Here is a 22,191-nt window from a genome sequence, read left to right on the forward strand (position 1 = left end):
CATTTCTATGAAGCTTTCCATTTCTTCCTGAGTGTCCTGGCATCAGTAGTGCACAAGTGCAATAGTCTCCTGTTTCTTAAGGATGAATTTTTATAATCCAAAAAGGAATCCACAGAAAGTCCTATCCTCTGAGAATCTATTCGTTTTCTGTAAGATCCTGCTACTAGATATCTATTTATATACCCTGAGAGAGAAGTTTAATATTTAAAATTTTTGTCCTGGCTAAATAAATTAAATGTAAAATAGACTGCTCAATGAGCTGTACACTAAAAGTAGGGAGACATGCGGATACATTGCCCTGCAATGGTTAAATATATCCTGAGAGCCTGCTGAAGCTTTATTCAGAAGAGAAGCCATTACACACAATGAGTGGGTTAATGTTTTCTCAGACTACAAAGGAATTCTCATCTTTATCCATGTGAAACTTTGACTTACAGCCTTAGCAGGTCTGTGCATGTTAGGGACAGTATAATGTTGATGTCTGCATGAGCTGGACAGCTTTGGAAAACGAAGTTGCTTCAGTTGGACCAGAAACATTATCACCGTTCTGAAAATTCCCCTTTTTACCTCACCTATATGACTCCAGGTTCTGTTCCAGCTGAATTCTCATTAACTGGTAGTCTGGTTTTGCTCCCATCAAAGCTGAACAGGTTATATGTTTTCTAGTCATTTCATTCATCCCTGACATATCAACACCCAAACAATTCTCCAGCCAAAAGAAAACATTTGACAGAGTTCTTTGCTGTTACGACACTCTAACTTGTCCTTACAGGAAGAGACGAAATTAATCCTGCAAAAGCAACAATGTCTGTCTAATTTATCAGAAACATATGCTGTTTCTTTAAATTAGATTATTTCTAATTAATCTTTTTCTCTCAGATTCATTGAGATTCACATAATCAGGTTAAAGTTACAGTAACTTGTTCCTGGCTTGGAGTTGCTTGCTGCATCTGAGTCAGACTTCAAGATAATCCAGAATGCCCAAAAGCTTGTCTGTTTCTCCCTCTGATACCCATTTGCTTTATAAAAGATGGCATCTTCTGCTACAAATGCTGCTTAATTTTAAAGTGGGTAAGCCACTTACTAACGCGTTGATGCAAAACTCCTCCTGCAGTGGAGGGCTCATATTAATTTAATTCGAAGTTTTTTAGTACTGCTTTCAGAAAAGAAGGCTATATGACTTCCAGAAACAATATTGCGAGCACTAGAATCACACAAGTCTGGTTTCTTACGTATCCCAAATGTTTAACCTGAGCATCAGTAACGGTGCAAGCTGCCATTGGAGGATTTAGAGTGGATTTTCTGGTACTGACTGTTGTATTAGCTCACTCAACTACGCACAAATTGATGGTGCTCTACTGAGTAATTCATCCTTATGGCAATTGTATGAACTTAATTATCTCTGTAGAGTTTGATTGAAACTGTAATGCTGTAGTGATTACACCAAGGTGAGAAAATGCTGGCTTACCTTTGAAGCTACCTAGGAGAAGCGTTAGTATGGCTGAAGTTAGTCACTTCAGCTGTGTACTTCTTTGCCTAACAGAAACCCCTCTCACAATGAATGATAAAAACACTGAGCAAGCACCAAAGCAGATTATTGAATGGAATTCATACTTTCAGAAAACAGCTCAACTTCCAACTCTCTCAGGAATATTCCTCTCAGGAAAAACACACCAACAAATCAAAAACCCCTTCTTATTGCCATGGCTTAAAGGCAGCTATAATTTGGGAGAAAGGGAAAAAGGAAACCTTGGTAAGTGGCATATCAGCAGGTGACAAAACTTTTCTGGGCCTCTGTCCCTCCATCTGCAGCTGCATATTGGGAAAAAATACATATATAATCCTGATAGATACATTTGAAAATGCCATATGTAAGAGTGATAATGGAACTATACCACTGATTTCAGTAGGCTCCAGAACAAACCTGTAAATAAAAATAGACCATCATTCCACAGTTCTCCTCAGCAGTTTCCCTAGTTCTTAAAATAATTTGATAAATTTCTCCCATGCAGCTATTTTATTAACTTGCACAAGTGTTACTGAGCCATCCCTACCAAGCACCTCCATTGTTCTGTTTCCAGTTATTCAAACAGTCATTTATTTCTTGTTGTTTTCTTTCACCAATTCTATCAGCCATTGAAAATAAATCAGGTCTACTGTTTCCTTAACTTCTGGCAATCACACCCACAACTTTTATAGCTAAATAAGCACATTGCAGAAGCTTTGCCACCAAGTCCCAACAGCTTTTTCTGGAGCTAAAACAGCTCTTTATCCCCACCTGGAGGAGGAACCGACCCTTCAGATAAAAGTGTTCGGTCACTGCCTGAGACAGTCTCCATCTGAAAATGCACTTTTAAAACATGGCCAGCATTCCACCCAGGACACGCATTTCAAATACGTATATGCATCACAGCAAATACAGCTCAAACAGTGCTATTCAATCACACTTTCATACATGTCAAACAACTGTTCTATCATCCATTACCAGCTTGCTGCATTCAAAATACTGGACATTTGTTTAAAAAAAATATATATATGTAATATAAAAAAGGAAAGGAATAAGAAAATTAATTGCCTGGCAGAATTCCAAAAGGGGCTGTCTGAAACCTGTTAATTTGTCTTTTCAGCAGTCAGGATTGCTCTACTGCCACTTGAGCTGCTGCTTTCTCTCTACTCACCGCTGAGATCAAAAAGCAGTTTTGAGATCCAGTTTGGGAAAAGCAGATTAGAGTGAAAACACATGTCAATACCAAGAAATAATGTACCATTTTAAATTCTGATCCTGTAAACATTTATGTAAATATTGAATTATTTTACACTGGTAAATAATCCTATTAAACTGGATTAATAAATTCACCTTGCATGGTAAGAGCTGATATTAAAAAAGGAATTCCTGTCATTCTCTCTAACATATTTTTTTCACTTTGTTTCAATGTTAATGACAGCAGTGGAGTATGAGGCCACATCACTTTGACCTCCTACACAACCTAAACCAGACCATTTCACTCAACTATTCCTGCACCTCCTTGCATAAAAGAATCAAAATGATCAAGAAAATCTACATTTTACCCACACTGATCTTTTCTGAAAAAATTGTAAATCTTGACACAAACAAACCCAAAGTTTTCTGAGCAAGATTATTTTCTGTAATCATGTTTACTGGTGTTAATTATATAGCTGTCTTTGGTATTTTATAAAATTTATTATTCTTTTCTAGACCTCTGACTGGAATACTCTCTCTCTGAATACTGGCACAACATGAGCATTCCTGTTTTTATGGAATTTCCCCCAGATTCCAAATTTTTAAAAAAACGTGCAGCACACAGTTTTTCTGCCCATCTGTTTTTCTTGCACACAAATTACTGGGGCTTTGCAATTAAACATATTGTCTTGCTTCCTTCTAAATATGAATTATAGGCACATACCACTCTTCTGCATTATTAGCAGTTTTAATTTTACTTTTGTCTATCTACCAGTGGGATATTACCATCACAGGGATTTCTTTCGCTCTCCTTACACACTGAGAAGTGGTTATCCTTACCTCTATAACCATGTATTTTTCCTGGTGACTTCAGCTTCCCTTATCAATTTTCTTGACTTTCAATGTGTAATTACTGTTTCCTACAGGTCAACTGATGCATGCAGCTCTCATTTCTAACAGTCTCATGCCATAGCTGCCTCATTTTCTGACATAGTTTTCTGGCCATTTAATACACTCCTGTTTAAAAGCTCCTACTTTTCCTCCACAGGATTGTGATGTTCTTCTAATACACAGTTTTTAAGTTCACCCATAGTTTGGACAAAAACTGCCCCTTTGATCAGTCAGGAAGTATGTATTTTCAACGAGGTTTCTCTTTGTCCATACGGCTTTTAATTTGCTCGCAAGATGCTCTCTCCGAACACCAGTTCTGAGCAAATGGTGGCTCCACCTTCACCACCACCAAACCCCAAGCTGCCGTGGGCTTGTCGGACCGCGGTCCCTTCTGTCTGCATATACCGTTCATTTTTAACGCCTCTCCAGCTATGTCCGCAAAAGAGATCCCCGGAACTCCCCACAGGGATTTTCGGGAAGGGGCCGAAGCTACTCGAGCCACAGCCACGCCGCAGGCCAGGGCAAAGCCCACCCTCAGCGCCGCCATGTTGGAGGAATAATGGCGGCGAGCCCGTCACCACGGCAACAGCGGCACGCCCCTCCGGCCGCAGGGGTGACGTCACCGCAGCGCGCCGGGAAGAGAGTGATGACGCAGAAAGGCCGTGCCGGTGCGGAGGGCGGGAGGCGGCGGCCGTGAGGGAGCCGGGGCCGGGGCCGGGGCCCTGCCGGGAAGTGTAAACGGCCGATTCCGCTCCTCTTCCTGCAGCGCGGCCCGGCGGTCGGGGGAGAGGCGGCATGGCCGGCCCGCACCTGCAGCAGCCCAGCTTCCTGCTGGTGGGTGGGCGGGCAGCGGGGAGGCGGCGCACCGAGCAGCGGGCGGGGGGCTGCGGGGGGGCCGCCCGCTTCGGCTGCGCTTGCGGTTCGTGGTTAACGGCCGGTTTTGTTACGTGCCGGTGAAGTTATAAGGCCGGTCAGGGTATCTTCAGGCGTGTCAGTAGAAATGGTGTAGCGGAGGAGCGGCGTCGTTAGGAGATTTTTTTTTTTTTTTTTTTTACGTCATGGCCGTGATAAGTATTGTCCTTTCTGGCAGCGGTGATCTGACTTCCCTTTCGGTTTGTAACAGGCCACGCTGAAGGCAGATTGTATAAACAAACCGTTTGTTCAGAGGTGCCACGATCTGGAGAGGGTGATTGAGGAGTTTCCTGCCAAGGTGAGCAGTCGCTGCCTTTTCAGAAACTCACTGTCCGACACATTTCGGGGGAATTTGCTTTTTTCCTGACACTGTTTTCTTTGTTGCTATTTCTCTTATCAAGAGTTTTGAGGATTCCGGGTGAAACAGTGGGAATCCAGTACTTGCCAAGAGTTAAAAACCTTTTCTCGTCATTAAAAGATTGTTTCAGTTGACTGCACTTCATTTTTAACTTTCAGCCTCAATTTATGAGGAAAACTAGTTTTTAAAATGGGACAAATAGTTGCATGCAACACTGATCAGTATCCTTACAACTCTAGTGGGATGGGAAATCAGGATAGATTTCCTATAATTGCTGTATTATAATACGTTCTTTTGAATGGAAGCTCTGCCCAGACAGTGATAATCTGGCAATGGTCATAACTAATCCTGTGCTGTTAATAGCTGGCAGATGGTATCTTTGTGCATTCTGTTACCTGCAATAGAGACTGTTCAAATGAGGAATTGTACACATTTACTGTTTGTATCTGTTTTCCCTAAAGGAACTACACGGCATTTTCCCATGGCTGGTGGAGAGCATTTTTGGTAGCCTGGATGGCATCATTGTAGGCTGGAATCTTCGCTGTTTGCAAGGAAAAACAAATCCTACCGAATATCCTGTGGCTTTGGATTTCCTGGATCCCAGGTGAACTCATTCATTTTAGCACAGATTAGAAAATGTACAGGGAACAAAGAACTGGTGGTTGACCTTTTTGCATAGTGCAAACATATATTCATAAAAGTGCAACAGGAAAGGGTATTTACCACAGATTTTCTTTCTGATGCTTGTTTGCAGTGGCCCAATGATGAAGCTGGTTTACAAACTCCAAGCAGAAGAGTATAGATATGATTTCCCAGTCTCATATCTTCCAGTGAGTAACTGAAAAATTTGCAAGAAGAGAATGTAGTTGTTGTTACAGCTATTGGAACTTTGTGCACGCTTTATACGTACAGATCAACATAGGCCTCAATGCTCAAGGTTTAGAACACACTCGTTTCTTTAAACAGTTGCTAGAGAAGGAGAGTTCCCATAAACTTTGTAGGAGGTGGTGGTTGTTAGCAGCTAGATATTTGTGCTGTTCAGCCAAGAAAGCTGCAATCCTGTCCCCAGAGAAAGTTGTGTGCTTTATCTTGGGTACCACTAGTTGCAGGATTGAAACTAGTTTTCCAACCTCGTCACAGAGCAATGCCTTTCCTGGCAGCGCTTTGTGCCCATGTGTTTGAAGACTGCTATTTGGGGTGTGAAGTATGACATTTCAAACAAAAATGTTGATCTGCAAAGTTGTTTTGCTATGTTTCTTCCATTGCTACCAGCTACCTCCTATCTAGAAATTGATTCAGATAGTTCTACAGTCTTTAACAAAAAGAAACATCAATTGTGTATATAGTAATTGCTGGTCCACAGCTCAGTTATCCTAACAAAACCGTCAGCCATCAAGCAAACACCAGTCTTCTGTTCCCACTCCAACTGGAAAAGTCTTAGTGAAGGCTCTTTCTTTTTTTCTTTTTTTTTTTCCTTATACTGAATACTCATTTTCAGTGAGGAAGTTGGCAGTTATCTAAAGGATATCCATTTGCACAAGGAGCTACTGCAATGCAGTAAAATCCCACTGAGCTGAATGTACGTATGATCCCAGAATGCTGGAATGCAGCAGAACTTCAGTATCTGAAAACATACTCTGCCAGCATGCTGAGTAGCCTGATTAATATTTCATTACTCTGTCTTTCAGGGTCCCGTGAAGGCTTCAATACAAGAGCAAGTCCTACCTGAATGCTCTTTATACCACAACAAAGTCCAGTTTCCTTCATCTGGTGGTTTAGGTTTGAATTTGGCTCTCAGTATCCTTGTAACAGCTGGATATTTAATTCCTTTTAAATATCTAAAACTAAGAGATTACGAGCATTTCTGTTGTATATTTATTGTGTGTCCATGGTAAATCATGGCTATGCTAAGGAGTTTGGGCTGATTAGAAATGTTTATATTCCAATGAAAAATAAATTTGTCCTCCTCTTAAACTCTTGTAGGGGAATTTCTGGCCTTTTCAAGTCAACAACAAAATTCCCAGTGATTTCAGTAGATCCTGTATTTCACAATATTTGTTTTCATAACTACTCATAGTTTATGTAATGTGATAGAAAAGGGGCATGTTAACTTTGCAGCCAGTGTGCTTGTTGGAAGCAGTCTAGCTGCAACTGCCCTGGTTTCAGTCTGAGATAGTCAAATGTGCTAAGAAGAGTAATGCAAACACACCTTGCCACATGGAGAAAACCTCAATTACCAATGTTTCAGCCAGTTGGAAAGCAAGAAGGCAAAGCTGAATCTGCTGTTAAGCTCTAGCCAGTTAATTTAGCATTGACAAAATAAAAACTTAATGCCTAGTCAGCATCCCTGGATATCTAGCAACTGTACCTGTTTTTTATTATCTGATCCTTGACTCTGTTCTTCCAGATCCATTTGAATATTACATGTTTTACTTTGCAATTAGTTTGATTACACAGAAGGTAAGTACTTTTCACATTTTTTCCCTTAAAATAGTATTAGCCTTTCCTCACAATGCCTTAGGAGCCTGCTGAGATGCTGTCCAGCTAAATTAACAGCAGTTTTATCTGTACTTTTAGAACTTGTTAGTGCTTTGGTTCAGTTGATGAGGTAAGGCTGGATAATAAACAAAATACCCACCTTAGATATACCAGTAAGCAGTCTGTCCAACAACATGCCAACATGGAACAGCCAATGGATTCCAAATGGGTTTCTCGCCCCTCTATCCAGTAAAACCATTTATACAGTCATAACCACAGCTTTGTACTATGGTGTCTGGTTATCTGGTTCCTCTTCCTGTTGTTACTTGTGCTCTATAACACTGCACTCTTCTCATACTTGGTTACATTCACTACTACAGCAACACTTCTCTTACAGTTAGTTACTTTACCTTTGCTCTAAAGTGTCTTTGTTGTCAAGTCACCCTTTATAACCACTGGGCTTCTGTTTATTTATATAATATGGGTCTGGCTGTGTAGCAGACACTCCCTAGTAGTGACTTAAAGTAACAGTATGTAACTTGAAGTATATCCCTGTGTTTCAGAACTCGCCAGTCACCCATCATGTCAGCCCTTCCAACAGCGCTTATTTCATCTTGGTGGACACGTACCTGAAGTGTTTCCTACCCACAGAAGGAAGTGTCCTTCCTCCACCTTATTCAAATCCTGGGGGAGCCATCCCTTCCCCAACTCCCAGGTAATGACTGCAGTGCCAGAGGCAAATTGTGGGAACAGTGCTTACAAAATACATCTTGTTGGAATGAAATCTCTAACAAGTAGAGAACACCTCTGCTCTTTATGATCCATATGTACTTATTATATAATTACAAAAATAAAATAGATTTATGGTCACTTAATTTTACCACAAAGGCTTCATTTGAAAGTCTGAAAGGTAGCTATTATTGGAGCAGAAAAGGCACCTACAAGCAACAAAAATTCATCAGTTCAGCAGCTCCAGTTCTGTTTTGTGCCCTGCAACTGGAGTAGGACAGACCTGACTGTAACTTGTCAGTAGTTTTTACTATCTTCAGATACATATGGTATGTGGTAAAGATGGCACTGGTGATAGCCACTGTTACAAAGAAACTTGGATCTCTCATTAATGTTGCTATAAAGCCGGACAACTTGGCAGTTGGTGATTTTGTTTCAGTTCCAAGCTTGCCATCCTTAATTGTTTAATGATCTCATTACCTATTTTGCAGTTCTTCCAAACTGCTGTGTCAGGACCGTGCTTGTTGCAGACTGATAGTGCTAATAGGTTTCTTAGTTCATTTTAGGTGACTTTTTGCATGGTAATAGATCAAGCTATTTAGCCACAACTGGAAGGAAGAGGATGAAAGACTTTTGACCGCTTACTGAAGTTTTATGTGTCTATGTGATAATGGCATAAAAACAAACTTGCAAAGTTGAAAATTCTCCAATACAAGAACCCAATCTTTTTCTTTTTGTAATGGCTAAGTGTGTGAAAGTCCACACTTTCAAAATTGGTTTTGCTACTAAAATTTAAAAGGTTATCAATATTAGTAATTTAATACTAATGTAAAAATAAATAGCCATTATATTTTCTATAGCTGCATTTTAAATACATCTCAAATGTCACTTTCCATGGTCTGTTGAGCCCTAGCATGTAGTTAGGAAAATACAGATCAAATGAATTATGAATATGGCAGGAAGAGTGAAAGAAAAAATGAAAAGGAGAAAGTATAAACCCATGCATTACTAAACGTAACATCAGGTCTGCATTAAGCTGATTCAGTGCAGTGATATAGTGTTGGTTTATAGTTAAAGCGACTAGTAATTATAACACCTTGCAGAAGTTTAAGATATGTAATCAGTTATGCAGTTTTACTTCTCAAAGACTGTTTTCCGGTTTATAAACCAGTGATTACTTTAAGTAATAATACATCACCCTTTGCTGAGACTTACTGACCTCAGTATTTCCATTCATTTGTCTTTAAAGGTCTCCAGCAGTGCCTTTCACTTCCTACGGCATGCATCACACCAGCTTGCTGAAACGGCACATTGCCCATCAGCCTTCTGTGAATGCTGACCCAGCTTCCCAGGAGATCTGGAGATCAGAAACACTGCTTCAGGTAAATTGGATTTAAGGAAGAAAACCCCCCACAGCATTTCTTGCTGCTGAGGAATTTCTTCTTTTTAAACCAGAGACAGTTATGCTATTTGCTTTAGCTTGTTTTTGGAATTGAGCAGCGCAGCTGTTGTTTTCTGTTAGTGAAACAAAGCAGCGCTGTGAAACAGTTAAGTTGTAATTTAGAAAGGCACTTAATATCTTTTTTCTGACTGCATATCTAGCAACTGATTTCAAGCATTTGAATTTTTTTTTCCAGAAAAGTTTCTAAACCTGATTTCTTTTCCCTCCCTTTGATCTTACATCAATTCTATGCTCTAAACAAAGGTTGAGCACAGAGTTGTTTCTGTTTAACATCAAGGGAAGGGAAAGGAGAATCCAGACTTAACAGTTGCTCTGAAACGAGTTCCTACCATGTTGCTGAACTGAATTCTGAACCTGAAACATCGCTGAATCGGTGCCTGTCTATTTACAAGTACAGTTTAGTTTTCAAATTATATACTGGGGTCTTCCCTTATATCTAGCTTGTGACTGACAAGTCCTGGATTACTTTTTTTCCCTAGCTGAGCAAATATTTGTTTTGCAGATCTTTGTTGAAATGTGGCTTCATCATTATTCACTGGAAATGTATCAGAAAATGCAGTCCCCTCATGTCAAGGTAATAGTTTGTACTTCATTCATGAGCCTCATCTGATGGTTATCTTGGGGTAAATCTCCTATTCTGTGGAGAATTTTTTTGGTATATTTGTACTAAGGAAAAAAATAACTTATCAGAGTAATGAGAGTGTCAAAATTGCTAATCTAGTTATGAATAATGTTGTGAATAAGTGTGTCATCCAGATTTGCCTTCATTGCAGAAGTTGTGTTGGTTTTGTTTTGTGTTTTTTTGTAAAAGACGAGTTTGTGGGATGGTCACAACAATCTGAACACCAATAATCAAAGTACTAATGATGGGGAAGATGCCACTATAAAACCACAGTGTTAAATCCCACTCGGGCAATATGGCTGCTAAAAATTATCTGAATTGATTTCCAGCAGTGACAGCAACTGTTACTGAAACACCAATTAATAATTTCTATGATCAGTAACCACTTTTTAGCATAAATCCATATTAAGAAAGGAAATCTTATTAAACTGTCCTTCAATTTTAAGGGAATAAACCCTTTTTGTTTCATATTTCAAAATACGCTTTCACCATAATGGTGTCAGAAGCAGTTCTGTAGCTACAGAGTTCAGAATATCTTACAAGCTCTTGCTTGGGTAATACGCTGTTTTAAGCAGTTTATAGTGGCCTGTTCACTAACAAACTACTGCATGTAAAAACGAAGTAAGTGCTGGGGAGGCTAAGATCAAAGGCACTATAAATGTAAAGGTAATTTGAAGGAGAAGGTGTTGATCCTCTGAATTCCCTCTGGGTCACAGTGGGACTTTCGTAGAAGGGGAGAGAAATACAAAAGCTACTCAGGATTTATTCCTGTGTGAAAGAGTAATATGAGAGTTGATTCACTAAGAAATTCTGAATCTTTCACTCCACAGGCTATAAAATAACAAACATGTATATTTTGCTAGGGAAAAACATTGGAGAGCTGAAGTGTGATGGGTTTTTTTCTTTTATTCTTAAAGTTGAGGTCAAAATGCAAACTTGCTAATGTTGCAAAGTCTCCACTTGGGACTCCCAGCAGCATGGCTATGCACCTGTAATGGAAAGGCTTTGCTTGAAGTACCTTTGGTTTGTCTGTCTGTCCAGTCTCTGTGCATCGAGTGCTGTGCTTAGGCCAGAAATAATGATTGCTTTAAACTTCTCTCCTCTGTTCACCCTCTGTATTTCAGATGCTCTCTTCTAACACTGGGGAGCAGCAATTTAGACAATAACTATGAATGTTATGGTGGAATAGGGCCTAGGCAGAGCTTAAAGTTCTCTAAAATCATCGCTTCAGGATCCTTCACAAGGTGTGTTGAGCCACAACTTGAGGCCATAACTCCCTGATGGTATTTTAGTTTCATCTTTGATGGGAAGCGTGTAACAAAAGAAGACTTCACTCTTTGGGGGTTAGAACACCTGAACAGGGGACTGGAATTCCCCATGACATCCATAAATGGACTAAGGATCCCTCCCTGCAGGACTGAGGAAAGGTCCCAGGTCAGCTGGGGACAGGACTGTTCATAAGCCTGTGGCGTTTAAACTAAGCTTTGTAGACTGGTTTCAGGGTGGGCTAAAGGAGGATAGTCTGCTCCATAGCTCTTCAAATGAGGAAGTAGAATATGCAGAAATGCAAGTTTTGTTTTAGTATAAGGGTTAAAGAGCTTGACTGGAAACCCAAGATCACCCTTAAACTTACTCTTAAAATTATTAATAATTTAGCAGTTTCACTTGATTCCCTTTAGCCTTCTGTGTGTTTGGAAGGAGGGGTGATCAGTGACCACTCATCCCTGGATCTAGACCTGTTTGACCATCAGTGATTTGAAATGGCTGCATACCTGCATTGGAAGGTGGGATGAGGTCCCACAGAACTTGCTCTTTCTTTGTCCAGCAGCCAGACTTGTTTGCTTTGGTGGGCCAAGCCAAATCCCAGATATGTAACTTTCCTGTGAAGTGCCTCAAGGAATGACAGATTTTCCTTAAACCTTGTTAATCTCACCACAGACTTCTCTTTGCAAGTAGAAGGGGGTGGAATGGAAATGAGTAGTACGTAATTTCTTTTGAGAAGATGTACTTCTTTTCTACTTTACTGCTTTGAATTCTTTCTAGGTCTGGTGTGAACCTGAGGTTGACACTATTTGCTATGCTGAGTTTCACTGTTTTCCCCATTAATTCAACTATTTTCCCATTCTTTTACATTGTCTATTTGCTTTCTCTTTCTCAGATGATCCAGAGCCCAAGTGTGCAGCACCTCTTTTCCTATTCCCTTCTGCTGTAATCACAGTGAACCCTTAAAAAGAAGTTGTTTGACAAAATTTTGTGTAATGCTTGCTGATCTTTCAATGCCAGGTGCCACAGACCCCAGCACTGTATGTGGAACACCCATTAGACTATGGGCTCTTGCTGATTCCTGTAGCAGGGGACTTGATTATGAAGTGGACAATGTCTTTGAGCTGCTGGGAGCTTGCAGTAATAATCCTACCGCTCTTAGAGTGTAAAACCAAAAGATGCCAAAGTGGCACTAGGGGAGACTGGGTAGGGGCTGTTCAAAGACAGCAGAGGTGTGATCTGGAGAGTTAGTTTAGATGCCTGACAATAGTCATTGGGATCTGTGTAGTGTACATTTTTTGTTTTATGTTTTTTCATTAATTTCATACACGTGTGTTACTGTTGCTACAGTATCCTCTTCGCCATTGTCAAAAAATACTCTTTACCTTAATCATCCAAGAAGGGATCTGGCTGAGGCTTACAGGATTTCAGTGTTAAGGCAAGATGCCTTTTGCTTCAGCATGTAACACTGATGCTATGCATATCTTTTGCCTTTTCATGCACAGGACGTTTCCCTAATAGTAAAAGTAATTCCCTCTTTTGAGGAAATTCACAAGACCTGCAGCCCTCCCAAATGGCCTTTAACTAGAAGGAGAAGAGAATCTCTCCAAACTGGAAACTTATTGGACAGGCTCACAGTGAAAAAGCCAAATCTTTTTTCTTCCTGTTTCTTGGAAAGAAGAAAGTATCAATTTGAGTTTCTTCCCAGTATGCAAACCCTGCTTCTCCAGCAGCACAGGAAGAAATTGGTTTCAAAAAAGTATTTAAAAAGCTTGCAGAATATTGAGCGCTTTTACTCCATTATTCAATAAAACACTGTAAGAGAGTGTAAATCCTTGTTGCTGCAGTTCAGTTAACTTCTGAAACAGGGAGTTTATTTGGCAAAAGCTTCATATGCCCTACCAGTACTTGCTCTGTGGTCAGCAATGAGAACAGCCACGGCCACTTACAGCTATACTTTTTTGACACCTGCTCCCAGTTGTATTTCCAAGTTCATAAAGGGTATGAACTACCGTGGAATACATCTACTGAACACCAGAAAGAAGAGGATACTGTGGCTGCAGTTGTTATTGTGATATGTTGTCCCTGACTGTATTTGTGATGTTCATTTCCCCCCCTCCCCCCCCCCCCCTTCTTCCTTGGGCTCATTCTCACTTTTTTTTTTCTCTTGCTCTCTTCTCTCCTTTTTTCCCTCCTCCCCTTCCTTTTTGTTTCTGTTGTCTCAGCTGGAGGTTCTCCACTACCGACTCAGTATCTCCAGTAAACACCACGGTAGTCCTGCCCAATCCAGCTACCAGGCCCTCCACGCATACCAAGTATTATCATCTTTTCATTTTGTTTCCTTTTTAAAAATCTCGTTCCATCATATAATCTGCAAAGTGTATTTGGTGCTTACTGTCCAGCAGCTTTCTCTGCGAAGGTATGGTTTTACAACTTGATTTAAACGCTGCATTGAGATTTACTAAATTTTCAGTGAAAACAGATACTGAGAGGTGTTAGCAAAGGTCATGGAGAAAATAGTTAAAATCTAGCATATTATGAGGTCTAATTGGGAACTCCATTTTTTTAGAGATGTGTTCTTGTAATGCATTGTAGAAAAAGGTTTATCAGCTATGCTGACATTTTCTGACACCAAAACTGGCTTCACCAATGGCAGATTTCTGCCCCTCATGCAGTAGTCACTTAAGCAAACTTGCATTGAAGAGAAGATCAGTATTCGCATGGCTGTCCCCTAAAATTAAGGTAGGTAACATGTAGGATTTTTTAGCCAGTGAAATGTCATTGGGTAGTACTAAATTTGTAGTGGCAATGTGAAATGACTGTCCAGTTTTGCAAAAGCACACAAGTGGTACATTTGCAGATTGTTCAGGAAATGTGCATGCAAAACATTCCTGTTGGAACAGATTGCTGATTCCTCTTTCCCTACTTCAGCCCTTTATTCATTGGGTGTTCATTTGGGGAAAGGGGAGGGCTGAGCATATGTACTATAAAGCTCTTTAGCACTACATGTAATTTTCCTGCTGTTTAATCACCTGAAATGATGTATTGAAATAGTGGTACTGGTGGGTTTGTAAGTTAAAAAGGTATCTTCAAGGGGAGCCTAGAATTTTTTTAAAATTCTACCCTTTCAAGGCTTATAGCAGAGTATTCGACCTCTCTGATTGCTTTTGGAGATCCTGATCTAAACTCTTAGGACAAAATAACTTCTCAGAGTTCCACCCTTGTAAATAAACTCTCCTCAGGACTGTAGAAAACATGCTGACTTACCAGGAGCTGTCAAGAACACAAGACTAGCCTTCATTAGAACTGGTAACAGGTTATCCTCTCTCTTGCAAGAGTCTCAGATCTGGCTGTTCTACATGAATGTATCTATCATCAAGCCTTGAATCTTTCTCTGGAGCATACTTCACGGTGTATTAAAAATCTTAAGAGGTTGTAAAAACACATCTGCTTTGCCTCAGGCATTGCAGAGAAAGGACACACAAAGACGTATGCAGATAGCCCCTGCTCCCTGCCCCCAGTACTGGAAATACTGTTGAATGGATTTAAGAAGTGGAAGCTTTTTGTATAAAAATGCCTGTCAGTCCCCTACAGTCATATTCAGCATCTTACCTCAGCATGGCTGCATTTGGCACTCTGGAAACATCTTGCAGCTATTGTCTAATACACTCTTCCAGCATCTTCTGTTATACCTGCAGCTGTAACTTTTGTTTCGTGTATGTTCTTCCCAACTTTTGAGAAACGTGAGAGCTGTGAAACTTAGAATACAAATGATATCTTAAAATCTGCCTTCAGTGGTGGATTGCGATTAGTTCACTACTCTTAAAGCAGATGACAGTAGCAAAAGAGTTAGTGCATTGTTCCTAGACTCTGCAGCAGACCAGTTCTGGTGCTGGGCACCCAGGAAAACCAGCTTTTTTAGCTCATTCATCTCCCCGCTATATCATACACTCACTCGTTTATTAGTAACAGAACTGTGGCTCACCATCGTGCCTTGTGCCCAGGCTACTTCTACCCATAACGATGCTAGAAGCAACAGGATCATTCAGGACCTGAAGCAGTTCTTATTCTTACCATAACTTTCTAGAATTATTCTTTCTTATAAAGCAGATGAGTACCAGCATAGAAAAGAGAACTCGGTAAAGCCAGCCAAGAGCATAAACAAAGGATCTGTTGTGCTGTCCACAGCAATGACCTTATAACCATAATGAAAGGCTGAATATTCTTTTTTTCAGAAAAGGGTAAGTTGAAATCTATAAGTGATTCTGTTCTTTAATGCTACCCTGAAATTCAATTCACTAGACTACTGTAGCTACTTTTTCTTACAATCATATTATCAAAAATATGCTACTGTTTCCTAGTGAACTGATGCCGAAGCTGGTGCAGCTTGTCCTGAGGAGCAAGTATGTCTAAAATAAGGTGGCTCCAAACTACCGTGAAGAATCTAGAAGGAAGAGAGCATTTCTTGTATTTATATTCTCAGATCAGAAATCTAATTTTCCTGAATTATCTCCTGGACATTTAGCATACGATACTCACAATCTTCATGTCTTTGCTTTGAATCTAGGAGTCATTTAAGCCCACTGAAGAGCATGTGCTAGTGGTAAGACTGCTTGTGAAACATCTGCATGCTTTCAGCAACAGCCTGAAACCAGAGCCTCTCTCCCCTTCTGCCCACTCCCACACAGCCAGCCCACTAGAGGAGTTTAAAAGGTAGGTACATGAGCAGCCTGTCTCTGAAACAAAGCTCTGCTTTCACCAAGAGGTTGAAATAGGTTGTTTTGATGGCTAAATACAGAAGTGTGTTATTAAAAGTACATGAAAGCTAATGGATTGTGTTTCTCACATCCACTAGATGAAGGGTGGGGGGCAGCTTTGGGGAGGGTGGGGGGTGGGGATGTCTTGCAACTAGTCTAGTCTATAAATTGGCACATGACAGAGAAAAGAAAATCCTACCAGAAGATTCTGGCCAAGCTTAGTGGAGAATCTTATATTTATGTATTTGAGTTGAAATTCAATGGCCAGAAGTAGCTTCAGTTAAGAAAGATTAAGTTTGGATCAGTCCTTCCTGTATTTGCATTTGTGGAAGTGTGTTCGGTTTTTGATTGGCTGGGTTGGGTTTTTTGTTTTTAAAATTTGCTGCTGGTTTATACATGCAACTGTCTCTGGATCTGTTTGCAGGGTTGTAATTCCTCGGTTTGTCCAGGAGAAACTTTATATCTTTCTGCAACACTGTTTTGGCCACTGGCCTCTGGATGCCTCTTTCAGAGCAGTATGTTCCTGCTTCTCTTTCTAAGTCTATACTCAACAAACCTAGTAATTAGTTATTGCTGTTTAGCACCTATTTCTTGGTCTTTAAATCTTTTTTCCTATAGCAGTGAAATTCTTCATATAACGTGTACATTTAATGTTAGAAAAAGAGTGCCAATTGGAAGGAAGTTGAATAGATCTTGGTGAGAATTACAACAGGTTATTGACTGAGTTTCCTGACACTGAAAATAGATGCTGATTGAAAAGCAGTAGATGTTACTTTTAAAACCGATACATTCTTATAGGTCCTAATTTCTTAATATCTTATCTAATACAATAGGTCATAAACAAAAGTAACACGATATTAATTTGCAATAGATACTGCAAATATTACCTTCTGCAACCAGGAAAAGAAATATATCTAGACCATGGCTCTTGGTAATTAACGTAGGAGTCTACAAGTGCAGAATGTAACAGGGCTAGATCTTGCTCACTAGACCTATAGTTGGCTATGTCACAGTGTTTGAGGTACGCATGTAAGGCAGAATGTCAGAAGAATGTTTACAGAGGCCACAGCAAACTATTCTTGGCTTCAGTGCAATCAGGACTCCACTGTGGTTCCTCAAGGTGGTGGGTACATCTATGCAGAAGACGAGCTCAAATTATTTTAATGTAGCATCTCTATTTGTGTATTACAGAAAATCCAGATTGGTCCTAATGAATGTGCACTGTTTTTTTTCCATGTGAGGTTGTTTGGTTGTTTGTTTTGTTTTGTTTTTTTCCAAAAATACTCAGATTACTAGAAAGAGCTTCATTCCTAAAAACTTTTAGGTGTCATTAAGGTAATATTCACTAGGTTTAAAAGAAACAACAAAAAAAAATTTGTTGAAACAAACAAAAAACCTTTGTCATCCTTTCCAAAAAGTATTGATACTCACGTGTTTTTATGTGTGATTATGCTTAGGTTCTTGAGATGTGGTTAAGTTACTTGCAGCCTTGGAGGTACGCTCCAGAAAAGCCGCCACAAAGTGCAGAGCCCTTGCCTCGCAGTGTGTCAGAGAAATGGTAAGGAGGAAAAAGCAGTTGTGAGTAATCTGAACCAAACCCCAAGTTTATGCAGATCCTGAGTAAACCAGCAGGACTGCAAGAACCATCCACCAACCCGAATTAGCTTCCCGTACATGGTTAGAGATGATTTCTTACAAGCTTTTGTTTTGAGAGGAGTATTTTTTGTGTGTGTGTCAGTGCAAGTAAACCATCTTTCCAGAGACAGTATAAAACACTCCCTTAATGACTTATTTGGCAGAAGACAAAAGAACAATTATTTAAATAGCTGTACTCACAAATCCTGTACTCACTTTGACAGGGCTGCCTTCATTCAAGAAAACCTGCTCATGTATACTAAGCTGTTTGTAGGATTTCTGAACAGAGCTCTTCGAACAGACTTGGTCAGTCCAAAAAACGCTCTCATGGTGTTCCGAGTAGCCAAGGTCTTTGCTCAGCCCAATCTAGCTGAAATGATCCTGAAAGGTAAATGGATATTTATTGTCCTGTTTCAGTCTCTCCTCACAATGGCTACATCTTACCTTGGAAGCACTGAGGTGAATAGACCTACTCTTTCATTTTCCATGCTATTTTGCTATTCAGAAGTTTGTGTGTCTTCACTAATGTTTGTCTCATCAGTTTAATATGTCTGTTGTTCTTTTCTAGCCACCGTCATTTAGATGTCATTCCACAATTTTTCTTTATAAAATAAAGAACACAATATTGGGTGCTTACAATAAACTCAGTTTTTCTTACAGTTGTCTTACTTGATTATTTACCTCAGGATTAAAACATGTATGCACTTCAGGATAACTGGGATACAGTAAATTTGGGAGAGGCAAGATTTGACAAGTATCTGTCTTAAGTGTCACGATTCTCCACTGCCTTTGTTGAAAAAAATTTACAGGCTTGTAATGCTGTGTGGACTGCTGACACTTTCTGCTGTGGGTGGAGAAGATGAAGTGGGGAAAAAAAAGAGAAAAGGCCTCTTTCCCCATAGAACTACCTGCCTACCTAAAAACAAGTTGCCCAGCAGACTTAAGATGCTTTGTAGCTAGACCTTCCCCAGGCAGAAACAGGAGTATTACATAACCACCTTCGCTACTTTTATCAAATTTTAGGAGAACAGTTATTTCTGGAGCCAGAACTTGTAATTCCACATCGTCAACACCGACTTTTTATGACCCCCACACTTGGTGGGAACTTCTTCTCATCGTGGCCTCCAGCTATTACAGATGCCTCATTTAAGGTGAAGAGTCATGTTTACAGCCTGGAAGGACAGGACTTCCAGTATAAACAGATGTTTGGCACAGAAGTCAGAAATTTGGTAAGCAACAAATTTCTTGTCATGTCTTTCTACTTTGACAGGTGCTTTTTCAATGCTGAGCATCCATACTATGAGAAGTTAAGAGAGGAAAACTTTACACTCTGCACTACTGTATAGTTAAGTTTACTGATGGTGACTTCTGGAACCTGAGGGGGTCTCAAGCCAGCACAGCTGTAAAAATCTGCTCTTTGCTAAAGGAGAAGTTAATGTAACAGCTTGCTGCCTTGGAGTAGTATATTGCAAGTATTTCCTCTCAAACGGGCTTACTGTGAACTTCTGATTCATTGTATTGATTAGTACCCATCAGCAAGTCAGATAAAAATAGCAGGAGGAAAAAAAAAAAAGCAGCTGAAAAACCTAAGAAGCACTCAAGTTTTTTAAATGCTTCAACAGCAAAGAACTACCTTTGCCATATTGGAAATACAACTAACAGTATTGGCACAAGTCCATATGAGCTAAGAGAGTGAGTTTGCTGGGTTTGCTCTCACTGCCAGGTATCAAGGCACAGTTTTATCCATATATTGATGCTTAGTGGTCCTTTTATTATTTTTTGTTTGTTTAGGTGTTAAAACTGGCTCAGTTAATTTGTCAGGCACAGCAGACGGCAAAATCCATATCGGACCATTCTGCAGAGACAACGGCTAGCCAGTCCTTCTTTTCATGGTTTAGATTTACACCATCTGAGATGAATGGTTCCTACACAGGCAATGACCTTGATGAAATTGGGCAAGACAGCATCAAAAAAACAGATGAATATTTGGAAAAGGCGCTGGAATACTTGTGCCAAATCTTTAAGGTATGTAACATCTTTATAAGAACTTTTCCTATGTGGCAGTGTGACCAAGAGTCAGGATTCCTCAAATGTACTTTTATCACTCTTGTACTTTGTGGGGTCACAAAGACATCCAGAGATCCTGCTAGCAAATTTTGCTGGAAATGTCTTTCAGGCTTGACTTTACCTGACCACTTCAAAACCACTTTCAATATAGATAGAACTAGATGCTCTTAATTTTTAAATATCAAGCCCACTTTGTTTCAAGTGACCACTCTTGGACTATAGTTTATATCAAACCTGTCTCTCTACTTGTACCTTGCTCTCATGTTCACAAACAGGCAAGACATGGCTTAAATTTTAAAAAAAGTCCAGTATCTTCTAAATGTAACAAGCTATAAAAATACAATGTATAACTGCAGCTATAGATTAATGGATGAAGCAGAAGTAGGCTGTTTCTTTGATTAAACTTAAAGAACAGATTAATTTCTGTCAGCCACACTCCCTTATACAGAATTGACCTAGAAGACAGCTATTTGACAGCCTCAAGGAGTAAGGGACATATAAAAGAATACCTCTCTTGGATTTAACAAGCACAGACAAGAAATCTGGAGACTTCTATCTCCTTTTAATGTCTAACTGAGGTGCTATTAAGTAGTTCTTGGCATCTGTGCTGGCTGTCAAAGGGTTCCACTGCTAAGGAGTTTGTAAAGGCAGGAAGGAATGAAATAGGAGGAGGGGGTAGATCAAAAACATGCTTTAGAATTGTTTTATTCTTGAGTAGCTGAATGAAGCCCAGCTGACCCAGATGATGATGAAGTGTGGGACAGCTCAAGATGAGAATGGAAAAAAACAGCTTCCAGACTGCATTGAAAGTGAGGATGGCCTCATTCTTACACCTCTTGGAAGGTACCAGGTGAGAGAAGAAAGATTCCACATAGCTACTCTAGATTGTTCTTGTAAAAACAGGTTGTCCTTCTACATCAAGAGAAATGCAATTTATCTGGGGCTAAGAGAGATGTCTGTATAAAGGCATTTCAGATGGCTGCTACAAGATAAGGGGTTTATTTTCTTGTTTCTAGATCATAAATGGCTTACGTAGATTTGAGGTGCAGTATCAAGGAGATACTGAGCTTCAGCCCATCCGAAGCTATGAAAACGCCACTCTTGTCCGCCTCCTGTTTCGTTTATCCTCAGTGCTTAATGAAAGGGTAAGTACAGCACTGCCTCCTTTTATATTTTCCACTGCAAATTCCTAGTCTTCACTGCACCTGCACATATACAACACTAGGTTTGTTCTTGGTCTGTCTCCTTTATTGTGTAGTCCAGATGGGCATTTCCCAATAGTATCAGCTTCTCTACCTGTAGTTCTGCTTGTCCTACACAAAACATTAATAAATAACATTTTAAAGGTATTCTTTATGCTTGATGAACAATGGGAATATCATTCATTATGAATGTTTCTAAAACAGGAAAAGCAAATCCTTTTCTTCCTATAGGCATGACAGATAAAAGGCAAGTCTGCACTAAAGCAGTTCTACTATTTCAAAGTGCATTTTGATATTTTTTCCTCCATTTCCTATAATTCCCATCCTATAAATGAAGAAAACTAAAATAAGTTACACTTTATGACAGTAGTTGCAGTAGAATACTAACGTTTAAACTTTTCCTACCTCAGTTTGCTGATCAGATGGATGTGCTTTGCTCCAGGGAAGATTTTGTTGGTAGACTTTGTCGCTATCATCTTACCAACCCCCACCTCATACAGAAAATCAGGTATAGTCCTGTGGTAAAGGACAGAACAAGCCAGAACTGGGGACCAAGAATCAGTCTGAGGTTTCTGGCTAGCTACAGGACTCTCATTTCTTTGCTGATGATCTACTTCATTGCATCCTGGTTTTACATTGGGCCAGTGGGCTGCACATTCATTATTGTCATTGGATATTTTCTTTATGCTGTAATAATGACTTTTTTCGCTGAAGGATGGAAACCACATGAACACTAATTTCATTCTTTCAGCTTACACTTGTAAAAATAAGTGTTTTAAGGATGAGCCTGGGATTCAATGACTAAAATGTCTGAATTATCATATCTTCCTAAAGTATTTTTTAATATTAAAGTTAACTGAGTTTTATAAACAATGATGTGGTCTTATTGAGCAAAGTTAATCGATGTAAATGTTATTTTTATAAAAGTGTTCCTATGGAATGTAGCAAATGCCTTTTTATTGGGGAGGGCGGGGAACGAGCCATCAGTATTTATAATACTGAAATGAACCATACCATATGTAGAGACATTTTTGTTTCAGCAATAACTGCATTGGAGCCTCTTACACTGTTCTAAAAGAAGAATTAGCTGTAGGACTTGCACGTTATGCTTTCA

General features: G+C 39.7%; 1 protein-coding gene and 1 long non-coding RNA gene across 2 annotated transcripts; one reads left to right on the forward strand and one right to left on the reverse strand.

Annotated features, from left to right (window-relative positions):
* Positions 1-4,193: 4,193 nt before the first annotated feature.
* Positions 4,194-22,017, forward strand: SMPD4 (sphingomyelin phosphodiesterase 4). The gene is made up of 19 exons (XM_082491407.1): positions 4,194-4,426; positions 4,716-4,802; positions 5,324-5,466; positions 5,617-5,692; positions 6,551-6,659; positions 7,270-7,322; positions 7,904-8,055; positions 9,319-9,451; positions 10,034-10,105; positions 13,642-13,731; positions 15,984-16,129; positions 16,598-16,688; positions 17,631-17,731; positions 18,033-18,196; positions 18,832-19,037; positions 19,600-19,833; positions 20,594-20,725; positions 20,892-21,020; positions 21,488-22,017. The coding sequence occupies exons 1-19, from the start codon at positions 4,388-4,390 to the stop codon at positions 21,812-21,814; spliced, it is 2,484 nt and encodes an 827-aa protein (XP_082347533.1). The 5' UTR covers positions 4,194-4,387; the 3' UTR covers positions 21,815-22,017.
* On the reverse strand, positions 9,346-17,684 carry LOC309678391. The gene is made up of 3 exons (XR_014269748.1): positions 17,605-17,684; positions 15,029-15,174; positions 9,346-9,426 (listed from the first exon to the last, which is right to left on the reverse strand). It is a non-coding gene; the product is annotated as an uncharacterized lncRNA (long non-coding RNA).
* Positions 22,018-22,191: the final 174 nt, after the last annotated feature.

This window comes from Vanellus vanellus (genome assembly GCF_965231255.1).
Source record: "Vanellus vanellus genome assembly, chromosome: 16".
NCBI classification, from domain to species: domain Eukaryota; kingdom Metazoa; phylum Chordata; class Aves; order Charadriiformes; family Charadriidae; genus Vanellus; species Vanellus vanellus.